This window comes from Lagopus muta, chromosome 6, assembly GCF_023343835.1.
Source record: "Lagopus muta isolate bLagMut1 chromosome 6, bLagMut1 primary, whole genome shotgun sequence".
Taxonomy (NCBI): domain Eukaryota; kingdom Metazoa; phylum Chordata; class Aves; order Galliformes; family Phasianidae; genus Lagopus; species Lagopus muta.
Window position 1 is genome coordinate 15,972,926 of NC_064438.1, and position 12,154 is coordinate 15,985,079.

The 12,154-nt window shown below is 49.0% G+C and overlaps 1 protein-coding gene across 10 annotated transcripts in view; it reads right to left on the bottom strand.

Annotated features, from left to right (window-relative positions):
* The window catches only part of LOC125694447 (USP6 N-terminal-like protein), a 66,497-nt gene that overhangs the window by 3,648 nt on the left and 50,695 nt on the right, over positions 1-12,154 (bottom strand). For all 10 annotated transcript variants that reach the window (XM_048947692.1, XM_048947683.1, XM_048947684.1 and 7 more), the window contains 8 exons: positions 8,608-8,715; positions 5,352-5,461; positions 4,801-4,849; positions 3,962-4,082; positions 3,054-3,148; positions 2,037-2,102; positions 849-948; positions 42-194 (listed from right to left, as the gene is read on the bottom strand). In XM_048947692.1, the coding sequence (XP_048803649.1) occupies positions 42-194; positions 849-948; positions 2,037-2,102; positions 3,054-3,148; positions 3,962-4,082; positions 4,801-4,849; positions 5,352-5,461; positions 8,608-8,715 (802 nt within the window). The remainder of the gene's footprint in view (positions 1-41; positions 195-848; positions 949-2,036; positions 2,103-3,053; positions 3,149-3,961; positions 4,083-4,800; positions 4,850-5,351; positions 5,462-8,607; positions 8,716-12,154) is intronic.

Genomic DNA, 12,154 nt, shown 5'->3' on the forward strand with positions numbered 1-12,154 from the left:
GGGAACAGGGGGACACGGGAGCTGCTGGTGGCTCTACCCACCAGGGGGGGGGAGGTCAAACTTCATCTTGCGCAGCTCACTCATGGACACCTGCAGCTGGTCTATGACAGCGTCATCCTCATACTGCAGCGAGGCAGCAATTTTCTCCTGCAGAAATTCCCGCAGATCTTCCAGCGTCATCTTCAGCAAGCGCTCTGGGGAAGGGCAGAGAACACAGCAGGGTCAGAGCAGGGGCTCGGCTTGACTCCACAGCTCTGTTTTGGAAAGTCAACAAGTACTGAGTGCGTTGCTCTGGTTTTGACTAGGTGAAGTGTGAAATCCACTGGGCCAGGTGTCCTGATGCCCTTCTTTTCATGCTGAAGACCTGGGGCTGTGTATGCCAGCCATGCCTCCCCTCCACTTCCTCTGGGCAGCAGCTCAGCAGTAGGGGCTGGCGGCTGACGGTGGGGTGAGGGCCTATGAAGGACAGTACACAAGTTAAGGGCCATTTCTGCAAGTTCTCCTCAATACCTCTAGGAGGAGAAAAAGCTCCATGAGAAAGCCCAATGGCCACCTCCCATGCCCGCAGGCAGGGACTGGATGGGGCACTGATATGCCCCACACTACATGCTCCTCACACTCCTCCGAGCACAGATAAATTTCAAAGCCAGGCTGAAACTGCTGTCTGCCATCAGAATTAAAATTTTCTGGAGGCAGCGGCTGTGCAGAAGTTGTTCCAGCCAGAAGCAAACCACTGCCTTTGGATGGCAGCACAAGCTTAGGCTAACCAGTGCACCGTATCCCTTGGTTAGCAGCTACGTGGCAGCTCGTGCTCCGCTCACTGCCTGCCCACCACACAAAACACTTACTTTTGTGCAGCTTGAGAATGGTGTAAGCCATGGCTGTCAGGACCCGCTCTCCCTCCAGGATGTAGATGTCCCACAGCCGCAAGGTGAGGGTGAAAGGTGTCTGTTCCCAACATAAACAAAAGCATCCTGTTAGCACCAAGGTAGTGACACTACAGGCTGACAGCACAGAGGTCAGCAGTGTGACTGTGTCCCCTTGCACTGAAACACACCCCACAGTAAGGCGTCTGTAATGCAAACCCTTATTTTGTAATCTCTGGCTTAAAGCTAACAAACCTGATAGCTTTTGATGGACCTCCTTTCAACGTCAGCAAAAGGTTCTGATCAACACCAGGTCCCATTCTGACAAACAGGAGTGAACTTGTATTCAAAATGATAGAGCATCTCCCAGGGACGTCAGCCAGCATTTACGGCACATCACCACTAATGAAATTCATATTGGTCTTACTGTGACATTAAAGTTTGGTTTTAGGATGCTACACCTGCTCTCCAGAGTTCAGTGCAACTGATCTCGGCAGCTCTTGTACAGCTGTTGCTAAGGGAATTCTGCATTTTGTACAGCTTGTAGTGACAACAAGGCTCTGCATGCACACATCTGAGCTCACTCCCAAGAGGCCGGCCTCTGCTTTACAGGAGGCAGGGAAGCAGAAAATTGAGACTGTGGACACACAGACGTGCTAAATGTCAACTGGTCTTGATCTGTTGTTCATGTGTGCAAACAAAAGGCTGCCCAAAAAATAAGGCAGTCTTGGCTTGGCCTTGCACAAATCAAGGTAATTTTTTCATGCTTTCACGTCTCCAGTACGTGGCCTACTAATTTATGTGCAACTGCTGTAGTGCAATTTGTTCAGGTTTATGCCTCAAGCTTTTCCCCATACATGTTTCCAGAGCCCAAGTGATGTTAATTGCCCTCACATGGCTGCAGTAGAGCAGGGAGGAAGAACGGTTCTCCCCACGCATGTGGCTGCTGGAGGATGCTTGTCACTCTCTGTGAATGACAGGCAGTTAGCTTCTTAGCTTCTCCATTGTTGAATTTTCTGCCTTATGAGAGTATGCATAATATTCCGCCTTATATATTACTAAAAGAATTTTAAAATTATGTGATTTTTTTCCACAGTTAGCAAGCAGAAAACCCAGATAGATTTGGCATGCATGGGTGGCAGAGCAGAACGCAGCCCACAGGGTTCTCACCCGGTCAATGAAGCACTGCAGGAACCACTTGGTGGTGTAAATCCCTGTCGTCATCTGCTCCTTGTCCTAGGATGAGACAGTAAGCAGAGACGCGCGTTTCAGCTTGAGCAATCTGTGGGACTTATCTACAGCCTGCCAGGCTCCAGCCACGCCACAACTTCAGGGAATGATTCCTAAGAGCTTCTCTGCCTTAATCTCTGCTCTGGGGATTTACGGAAAGCTCCCAGGAACCAAACCCACCAAACCCATGTGCTCCATAGAGATCAACATTGCAGTTTCCATAGCGATTCCCATCCTGCCCTCTTGGAGAACACAGAAATCAGGAACTCCAAGCATCCCACAAGCAAACCCACACCTGCAGAGCCCAGCCAGTTGTGCTCATTCCTCTTTGCCCCCCCCCCATTAACTCCACCTCCAAAATCTTCAACCTAGGCAGAGTTATTTGACTTTATGCCATCCACCTCCTGCTCATTTTTTCTCCCCAGTGGCTATAATTAAGTGAAAACACGTTCTGTCTCTGTTCCACTGGCATGGCTGGGGCTGCCCTCTGGCAGCAAGAGACAGGAGCTGTCTCAGAGGATAGCTGTTCCTGGAGCTGAGCCACCGAACCCCTGGGAGCACCAGAAGCTCTTAGCAGCCTGACCAATGAATACTGAATGTCTAAAGCAAATGCAAGGGGGGGAAAAAGGGAGCAGGTGTTACAAAGCAGTTTCCACAGTCTTCGACTACAGTTGACATGCCCTGTAGACACCCCTCCAGCCTCTGAATGTCATGCCAGCTGCTCAACCTGTGCAGCCTTCAGATTTTAGCAGTCCCTGCACCCATGACAACCAGCAAGCAAATGGTAGCCATTCCCCTCAGCAAGATTCATGGAAAAAACAGCTTAAATGCTTGCCCTTGTGTGGCTGAAGCATAGGTTTAGAATTATGTTCAGTTGTGCATACGTTTGGCAGAGCATCATGCTACTTGCTTTGCCATTAAATGTGACTTTGTGAAGGATTGATAACAAAGAGATACCATGTGCTTCTTCAGTTTCGGAAAGAGTTTGCTTAAAATCTGCTCGTGATGAGCTTGAAATCTCTGCAGCTTTGGGAACCCGGGAATAAAGAAACCTGAGCAAAAAAAGACAAGAGGAAAAAATTAGAGGAGCTGGGAGGAGGGGTCATGGGGCAGCCCCATGTTGTAGACATTTATCCCCTGTGTATCTGTGCCAGCAAGGATGCAGCACAAGCCTGCTATCTGGAAGATGTGCTCAGCAAGCCTACAACAAGCTTCTTCCTGCTTTGCACCCGAAAACCATAGAATCATAGAGAAAGCACTGCTTTAGCAGGGAGCATCAAAGCTAGACCAGGCTGGGTGTAGGCTTCTTCACAGAGCCATCCACAGTTGTCAGACCATCAGGGCTGGCCGCTTGCTCCTGAAATTGCCCTCTGTGCACAAATGACTGCTAACCACAAGATGAAAGGAACTTTAATGTGGTTGAACCAAAATAATACAACCCATTCAGTGGAACTGCATCTTCATAGAAACTTAAGGGCATGTAGCTCACGGCATATTGAAACCAAAGTGTCGTGCAGTGTTCTTGGATGCACTTCTGTTAGACTTCTTATAAACCTGTAAGCTTGAGTTATATGACTGCCAAGGGCAAAGCACTTTGGAGGGGAGATATCACCTATATAACTGCATTAATTATAGAGCACTAGAGGCTGGTGCTGATAAACTACATTCGTCTCTTGAGTCTGTCTGCCTGAAGCAGAGCTCAGCCCTATGCTCAGTTTATGCAGCCACGTAATTAAGCCATGCTCATTTTAAGCAAGTACCTAAGGAGAAACAAGGCTCTCCTGGCCAAATTACACAGCAGACTACAGCCTCCTCTCAGCAAGCCCCACAGCAAGAGTTGCTGCCCACATCCCAGCCATCCTTACCATGCATCGCGTGCTTCTGGTTGGTCAGAAGCTGTGCCAGTGCCCAGAATGCATCTTCTTCATTCAAGTACATCAGCAGGATGGCTGCAATCTGACTCATCCCCTGGCAGTAGCTCACCTCCTGCAAGAGCAAGGGGCACACGTGCTGCATGCTGCCTGTGGCTCTCTGCAACCCTATCAGACTCTCATAATTTGGTACTGGCGAAAAGGGGCACGTGGGGAAGACCTGGAGATGGGAGCACATGGATCCTGGGCCCCTCTGTTATCAGAAACCCAGCTTGCCTGCATCTCCCATTCTCCTCTAAGTTCTGTCCCAGTTTTCAGGTATTTACTGTTTATTCTCCAGTTTACAGTTCCCATATGCCTACAGTGTCTGCCATATGGTCTACACCATCCCACCTGCAAGGCTTTAAGATTTCCAGGCGCTCCACATGGTGGTTAAAACCAGCATACAAACCATTCTCCCTCTTTTTCCCAGACTAAAACAAGAGCCCCGCTCTGAGCCAGGCCTTTAAAAAGCCCTTTGAATTTGTGCTATCTGCTGAACGGCATCTTCCAAAGGTTTACCCAAGATTTTAAGGATGCCAGACCTGTGAGATAGATCAGTGAGCAGTCGTTCCTTTGACTGCCACCTGAAGTCACTTGTGCCTCCTTGCAACGGAGGCAGTGCACTCAGCAGCCAGTTTAGACCTATTCTGCCCAAGCATCACAGCAGTCCATGCACACCAGCATCAGAACTTCAGCTGGCGTGACTCTGCCTGAGATACACACAGCTGCTGGATGTATATACATGTATCAGGACAAGGCTTTCACTGTAACTGGACTAGCTTACTACTTACAGTGTTGTACACTGAGTATGCCGACAGGACGTGGAACAATGCCTGTTGCCTGCAAAGAAAGAAAGGACATTAAAATGAGCCACTCATACAAACTGAGCTCAACACACCTGTGTGTCAGGTCTGGAAGGGGGGCTATGGTTTTCCTGTAGTCTGGAAGCCACTGAAGCAGCAAATGCTTTAATCCCAGGGGAAACAATGTCACCTTTCCATTAGCAGGCTTCTCCCTTCTGTCTCTGCTAAGGGAGTCATCACTGTATGGATATGCAGTACAGTGCATATGGTATGCACACTGTATGTAGGGCACCTCTCCAAACCCATCCATCACAGAGGCCACGTACGTTTCATCCTGCTCCACAGGGACTCCCCACAAGCCCTGTGCACTTGCAAGCCCAGCACCTCCACGGCCAAAGCACCACAACAGACTGATGTGCCAGGCTCCAGAACTGGGGCTGAGCATGGTCCAAGGTGGATCTGCCCAAAAAGAGAGCTCAACAGCTGAATCCAATGCCCGCAGCCCAAGCCTTGTCATGTGCCCCTCAAGCGGTACTCACTTCACACCATAGCGATCCCGAAACATGATGTGGTTTCGGAAGGTGCGGTTAACATCCAGATCTATCTGCTTGATTTCTGAGGACCAGCTCTTTGCCTGTTGTTTCATTTGCTGGAAGGGAGAGTGGCAGACAAGAGGAAGGGGTCAGACATCATCTAAGCCTGCACCGCTTGATAAGCAGCCATCTCCCCGCGGTAGAAATGGCAGCCTGTGAGATGCAGAGCCACTGAGGAGCGATCCCAGCAGCGAGCAGTGACCTGGGGGTGAAGGGATGAAGAACAGCGACCAAACCGAACACAAGCTTGCCCTCCCACCGAGGCAGAGCAACTGTAGCTCAGCAGCACGTGTGCCTGCACAGCAGGATGTGGACCAGCACATCTTACCAGCCCCAAAACCCCTTGCAAGCACAGAGATAGCACTGCTTTGGCTCATCCCATTGTGCAGCCTCTTGCTTGCCCCTACATCCACAACACAGGATTCTTCATGGCACCCAGCCTGGCACTCTCTCTGGGCTGTAACAAAGCTTCAAGTCCTCTGCTGGTGCTTGAGGAATGATGCACACCCAAAGCAAACAAACAGATGTATGTACGCCAACAACACTGAGCTCTTCAGAGGCTCAGTCATAATGAAGTCCAAAGTATTGAGACTTCAACTCCTTTGGAAAGTGATCCTTACTCCCCATGCAGAAGAGAATCATGTTAATTTTGAGGAATCCTAGAACAGTAGTTCTGGGATAATTTCTTGGATCGGTGCGAATTTTAAGGAACTGGCTAAGTCCAGACCTGAATCTAAGCTCAAAACAGAATCCTCACATTCCCCTATGCTAGCTAATCATTTAAGGCAGTGTTACACAGAAAGGACTAAAGTCCACTGCAAAAAAAAAACCACAAAAAACCAAAAGCAAACTAGACTGAAAGCTAAGCCCACCTGAATAAAGAGTGCACTCCAGAGTTCAAGAGTGGACACACAGACATCAGGAAACATTTCTTTACCATGAGGGTGGTCAAACACTGGGACAGACTTCCTAATGAGGTGGTGATGCCCTACGCCTGTCAGTGCTCGGGAGGTATTCGAGCAATGCCCACCAGCCCTGCCCAACCCATGGCACTAATCCAGCACAGTGGGGCCAGGCACAGCCAACGCTCCCTCAGGAATTTTAAGTCTAACCATGAAAGCAACATGAAAGGGAGGAGCAACAGCACAGGGCTGCTTCTGAATTATTGCCTGCACTAGACAAGGCAAGGTAGCAAATACGACAATGAAATGATGATCAGATAGATGCTATCATCTCACGGCATTAAATCCTGTACTTCCAGCACTTCTCCCTGCCCTTCACAACGCACAGTCCGCCTGAAGTAACACAATGGCTCACACACATCTGTCACTTGAGTTCAGATTTCCCCACATTTCCCTCCAGTTTTCCCTATCAGAACAGCACAGACCTCTCTCTCAAAGCCTCTAACTAACTGTACTTTGGCATCTTCTGACTTCTCCCAATGGGTCATCCTCAAGGCATACAGGATGTGTTTCTGCCACCGTTTGCCCCAAAAAGATGCAGCAGCCATGGGGCCAGTCTCTGGAGGTCAATGGGCTGAGGCCTGACTCAGTCCCTTCCAAAAGCAAAATCCCTCCACCAGGATGTGCCTCTGGAGCTAATTAACAAGAGAGATAATTGCTAGCGGCAGGTGGCACCAAAGAGGAGGAGGATTAAGACGAGCTTTTAGGGGGGTTGAGTACAGCAAAGCCTATTAATACTGAAGCTCCTGCTTACTGCAGACTCTCCTCTGAAGCACAGATAAACTCCTTGTGACTTTCATTTCTTTGGATCGTTTCCCTGCCTGCACAGCACCAGCTTCTTGGGAGGGAGCATGATAAGAAACTACGTTATTATAGGCAGCTTCATTATCCCTGCTTATTGCTGTGATCCCAACCCATGTTCCCTGCGCCCCCTCATGTGAATCCATCCCGGCAGCACTTCACTATTAACATCTATGCTTGACTGGCTGTAATAAGAATTAGCCTCATCCTGTGTAATAGGCAGGGATTTTAGAAGCGCCTGCACCTCCTGGAAATGGAACTTTAATTTCTGCCTCCAAAAGGCAACAGCCTCTGCAGCACCCCAGTGCTCACCATTATGAGAAACGTTTGCAGGCTCTTAAGGCAAGCTGAGGTCTGCTAGGAAAGCGTGTGCCACCCCTACTGCAAAGGAGCCTGCTTGGTCTGAGCTATGCTAATGCAAGCTAATTGTGAAACAAGGTAGGAAAAGAAGCCAGGCAGCATAAAGCAGCCTTAAGGTTTGATGTGAAAAATAGAAGAAATACAGCAAGCACCACTGCTTGAATTTCTGTTCAATGCACAACACAGAAATTGCTTATTTGATACCAAGGAATCCACAGAAAAGTCTGCAGGATGAAGAGCTCTGGTTGGAAGCAATGCAAGAAGGACCTTGCTCCTATCTGCAGAAGAAAGAATGGAAATTGATTTTTAATAGAGACTTTCAAGATAGTACTGCTATAATAATGACTGAAGATAAAAGGACTACACCAGCTGCTTCAATGCAAGCCATTTCAATGCTTGCCAACAACTTCCAGCTGAATATCTAAGTTAAAAACTAATCAAAAGGCTTTCCAGACTGTCCTCACCCCACTGTAATTGGCTTTCTTGACTAGCAACCCTTTATAGAATGGTTCAAGGCTTCTGATCTTGCTGCATACTTCACAGTGCAATGAGTAACATTTTGAAGTCCACAGAGAGGTCTGGACCACCTACACCTAGTGGCTACCTGCTCCAAGTGCTCTGGGCTACTACACAGACCGGCAGCTTGGGGAACCACAGCCAGCAACTTCATTGAGCTGTCTGCTCTCATTCCCAAAGATGCAGTAACACCAACAGCTCCTTCACCAGCTGCCTGCACAGAACACGTGGGAGCAGCACACTGGGGAAGCAGCTGGCCAGCAGTCCCCAACCTGACAAACACACAGATAAGGAGTTTATCCTCCTTTCTCAGCCCTTGCTAACTTTAAGCCTTTCCTTCTCAGAGTTCTCAGCAGGTCACTGCAGGGATTCAGCCCAGCCGCCAGCGCAGGTTGCACCCTCCCTATCCCCAAAAGCTTCCCCATAGGGATCCCCCGCTTCCCCCCCTGCCCATCGCAGATGCAGATTCCCGTGTCCTTAGTGGGTCCACTACTGGTCCACCCTGCCCTCCCACAGCAGCCCAGGCACCTCCCTCCCAACTCGCTCCTGTGCTGGTTCCATACCTCATACTTTCCTTCATTCTCCTTCTTCATCTTCTCAACGTCCAGCAGCAGTGACCAGACCTGGCCTCGCACCTGGAGCGGAATGCCTTTGTACACTCGCCGACACATCTGCCACGAGCAAAAGGCATGCACTGTTAGTGTGCTGCAGAACAGCTGCGCTCACATGGCACAGCAGCAGCCCTCTTGTCTGTTCTTGTATAGAGAGGCGTTTCCAGTCTGATGAGTGGGCTGGGCACCTGCAGCCATCAAAGACATCTATTTAGCCAAAATCCAGACACATCTCATGCTTTTGAGCTCTCTAGAAGAGCTGGGCACAGACCATCCCTGTTGTAGGTGTAGCTCTTACATTTCTCCTAGTCAACCTGCCCTTGGACTCCTCCTCTCGATGTCTCCTGGAACCAGAAGCAGTACCTTTGGCTTTGCAAGCCTTTGGTCTGAACTGGTGTGGCCACTTTTACCTGGATCCTCAAGGACTAGGAGATACATTTCCCCTTGGAGAGGAGAGCCCTCACACAAGTCAGAGATGTGTCCACAGCAACATCTGAAGGCAACTGGCAGGCTACACCAAGGGCTCTCGTGCTGGAGAAGATAACAGCCCACATGTATCCCTCAAGCAAGGACAGGAATCAAACAAACGCGCGAGTGTCCCCCCTTCTAACTCCATGTGTTCGCTTTATGCCTTTCACAGATGCCTCTTTCCTTTTTCTTGTCATAAGGCCCTCTTTCTCTGAACAGACTATTACATTTCAATAGGAAACAGAAAAAAAGAGCTTTTTGTTCCATCCCTGACTTCTCCCATTAAAAGAACTTAAAAAGAAAAAAAAAAGCCTTATGTCTGAATATTTTCCATGCTTGCACTCATCCCACCCCCTTGAAACGTCTTGCAGCTGCACTACAGAACCAACTGCAGCATTCTTCCAGGTTCCTGGGGACCCCAAGGCTGCACAGGCCCAAGCTCCAGCTGCAGGGGCTTATGTTAGGATGCAGGGATCCCCTGAGTCCCCTAAAGGGACTGAAGGACCCTATAGGACAGGGCAGAGCAGCAGCTCTATGCCCCACTGAGCACAATCCATTCCTGCTGTCTGGCTTAAACTTATCTGATCTCCCCCCAGATCCCTCTTTTCCCATAAGCTTTGTGCAAGAGAAGGGCTATGACTCAAGGAGAAGCATCAAACCACACAGTGGTTTGATCAGCAGATCAGCAGGAGGTTTTCTCATCGTGGACCTGCAATGTTGCCTTTGCATCCCTGGTGCTAAGCAGAACATCTGCTGCAGTCACTTCTCCCTCCTGGTACACACCACACCATCAGCTTCCTCTCTTCTCACCGGAGTTTTTAACACAGTCCCTGCCCCAGATCTGCTGCTCACTGTTCCAGGCAGTCTCACTTGCTCTGAAGGTCCTACACACACCCCAGACCACCATACTCTACAGAAGCCCTTTGCGAGACTCTCAGCTAACACCAGGAAAGAACTACCAAGATGTGTGCACAGAGGGAGGCCTCCAACCACCCAGTGATGGCCCATCTTTTAGGGTATGTTACTACTTCAGGGTCTGCCAAAATTAGCAAGGAAGAAGCACAATGTGTACGTGGAACAACGCAATTACATGAACCACTCAAAGTCAAACTGGAGAGGAAGATCATAGAATCATGGAATCATTGGAATTGGAAGGGACCTTTAAAGGCCATCTAGTCTGATTCCCCTGCAATGAACACGGTTATCTACACTAGATAGGTGCTCAGACCCCCCAGTTCAGTCTGACCCTGAATGTCTCCCAGGACAGTGCATCCACCAGCTTTCTGGGCAACAAGGAGCCCATGGCTTATAACTTTGTGAAGCATAAGCTGAGACAGAAAGAAGAAAAATGGAGCATGTACCCATTTAGTTAACAATCATCCCACGATTTGTTTGTTTCCAGAGTATTAGGAAAGAGTGGCTGACAGTCACCAAGGTAGAGCAAGCTCAGCTCTGTGGGAAGAAAATTATTTTGTTTTGAATTCTCAGAGCTGTTATTGTTATACTTTAACAAGTGTGGCATATATAGTAAATGTCTCTAATGATTTTCTCTGCACAAGAGTGCAGCAGAAACAAAGGAGTTACAAAACATGCTGAGATGAAAACGAACTAAAATGCCTCTCTACTATTTATCCAAAGGGTTTCCTCCTCCCACCACTTCCAGAAGTGCAAGTGATAAAACCTCAGTGTTGTGAATCACGGAGAGGGAAAATGAGTAATTTTCCTTTGTCATGAGACTTGAAGGAAAACAGGGAAGTTATCATTAACAGGAGCAATTATGTGGGAAGCAGAGTGCAGGTGACAGCAGCTGCTGCCCTGCATGAAAATGAAGTACCCTCCCAACTCACCATCTTTTGGCTCTAATAAACTGCTCAATGCTTGCAGCTGTGAAAAGAACACCAGGATCACAGCCCAAGCAGACTGACACAAAGAGGGCAGGGAGAACAAACCCCATCGCACCTCACAAGTGGAGGTGCTGGGAGCTGAAGTGGTGGCTCCACAGCTTTCACCAGAGGGGTGGACCCCAGTGTCTAGGGGAATCTCCACTGCCCTGAGGCACATCACGAGGACAACGTGGCTGTGGCAGAGAGCATTTGCTACAACCCCTTCCTTTCGTGGAAGCAGAACAGCAGGGATGAAGCCTGACTTGGCCCAACTCTGCCATGACAAAGGTCTGCAGGCTGTTCCTAGCAGGAGCAGATTACTCCCTGCTGGGGGTCTGTGCCAGTCAACACAGAGCCCTGATTCATCCTAAACCGCTTTGTCGGCACGCATCGGATTAAGAACCCAGCACCTCAGTGACCTTTAACAGAGACAAGGCCATGACTGTGTGCAGACAGGCTTTGCTAAGAACCTGACATCCCCAGCCAAAGACACCCCTCTCCAAAGTCCTAATGCAACAAGCAGTGAGCATGCTGTGCACAGATCACATCATCTCCACAGCTGTCAGTCCCCCAGCACTGATACTCCTGGTTGAAATCCAGTTATTTCAAAGCTACAATGAAGAAATTAGCTTGCTATCAAGAAGCACTCAGCGTAGCATTTTTCCCTTGAACTACTGTGCATATGCTTACATGGCACCATCGGGGCAATTCCTAGAATCCTAGAAATGATAACATGGATTTAGAACAGCAGTGAATGGAGCACAAATCCCCCAGCACTGCTGTGCTGCACCCTGAGCCACGCAACACAACACTTCTCTGCAAATCGTCACGTGTTGGCTCTGTGGAACTCTGTGCCCTTAGCATGGACTCATTTATTTCCACATCATTTCCCCTGTGAAGTCAGTAAGGCTGCTCGTACAGCCAGGAACAAGCACCGTGACATCAGCCTAACCACATCCCTACTAGAATGGTGCTGGTATCATTTGTGTGTGCTTCTGGAATTAAGTCGTAGTGCTGCAAAGCATGCCTAGAACAGCTCTGCATACAGATCCGACGTGGTGCTGAGCATGAGGAGTCCCAGGGCACTGCTTTCATTAAGGCAATCCTATCTGCTGCTCATCTTGAAACACATCATACCAGGAGTGATT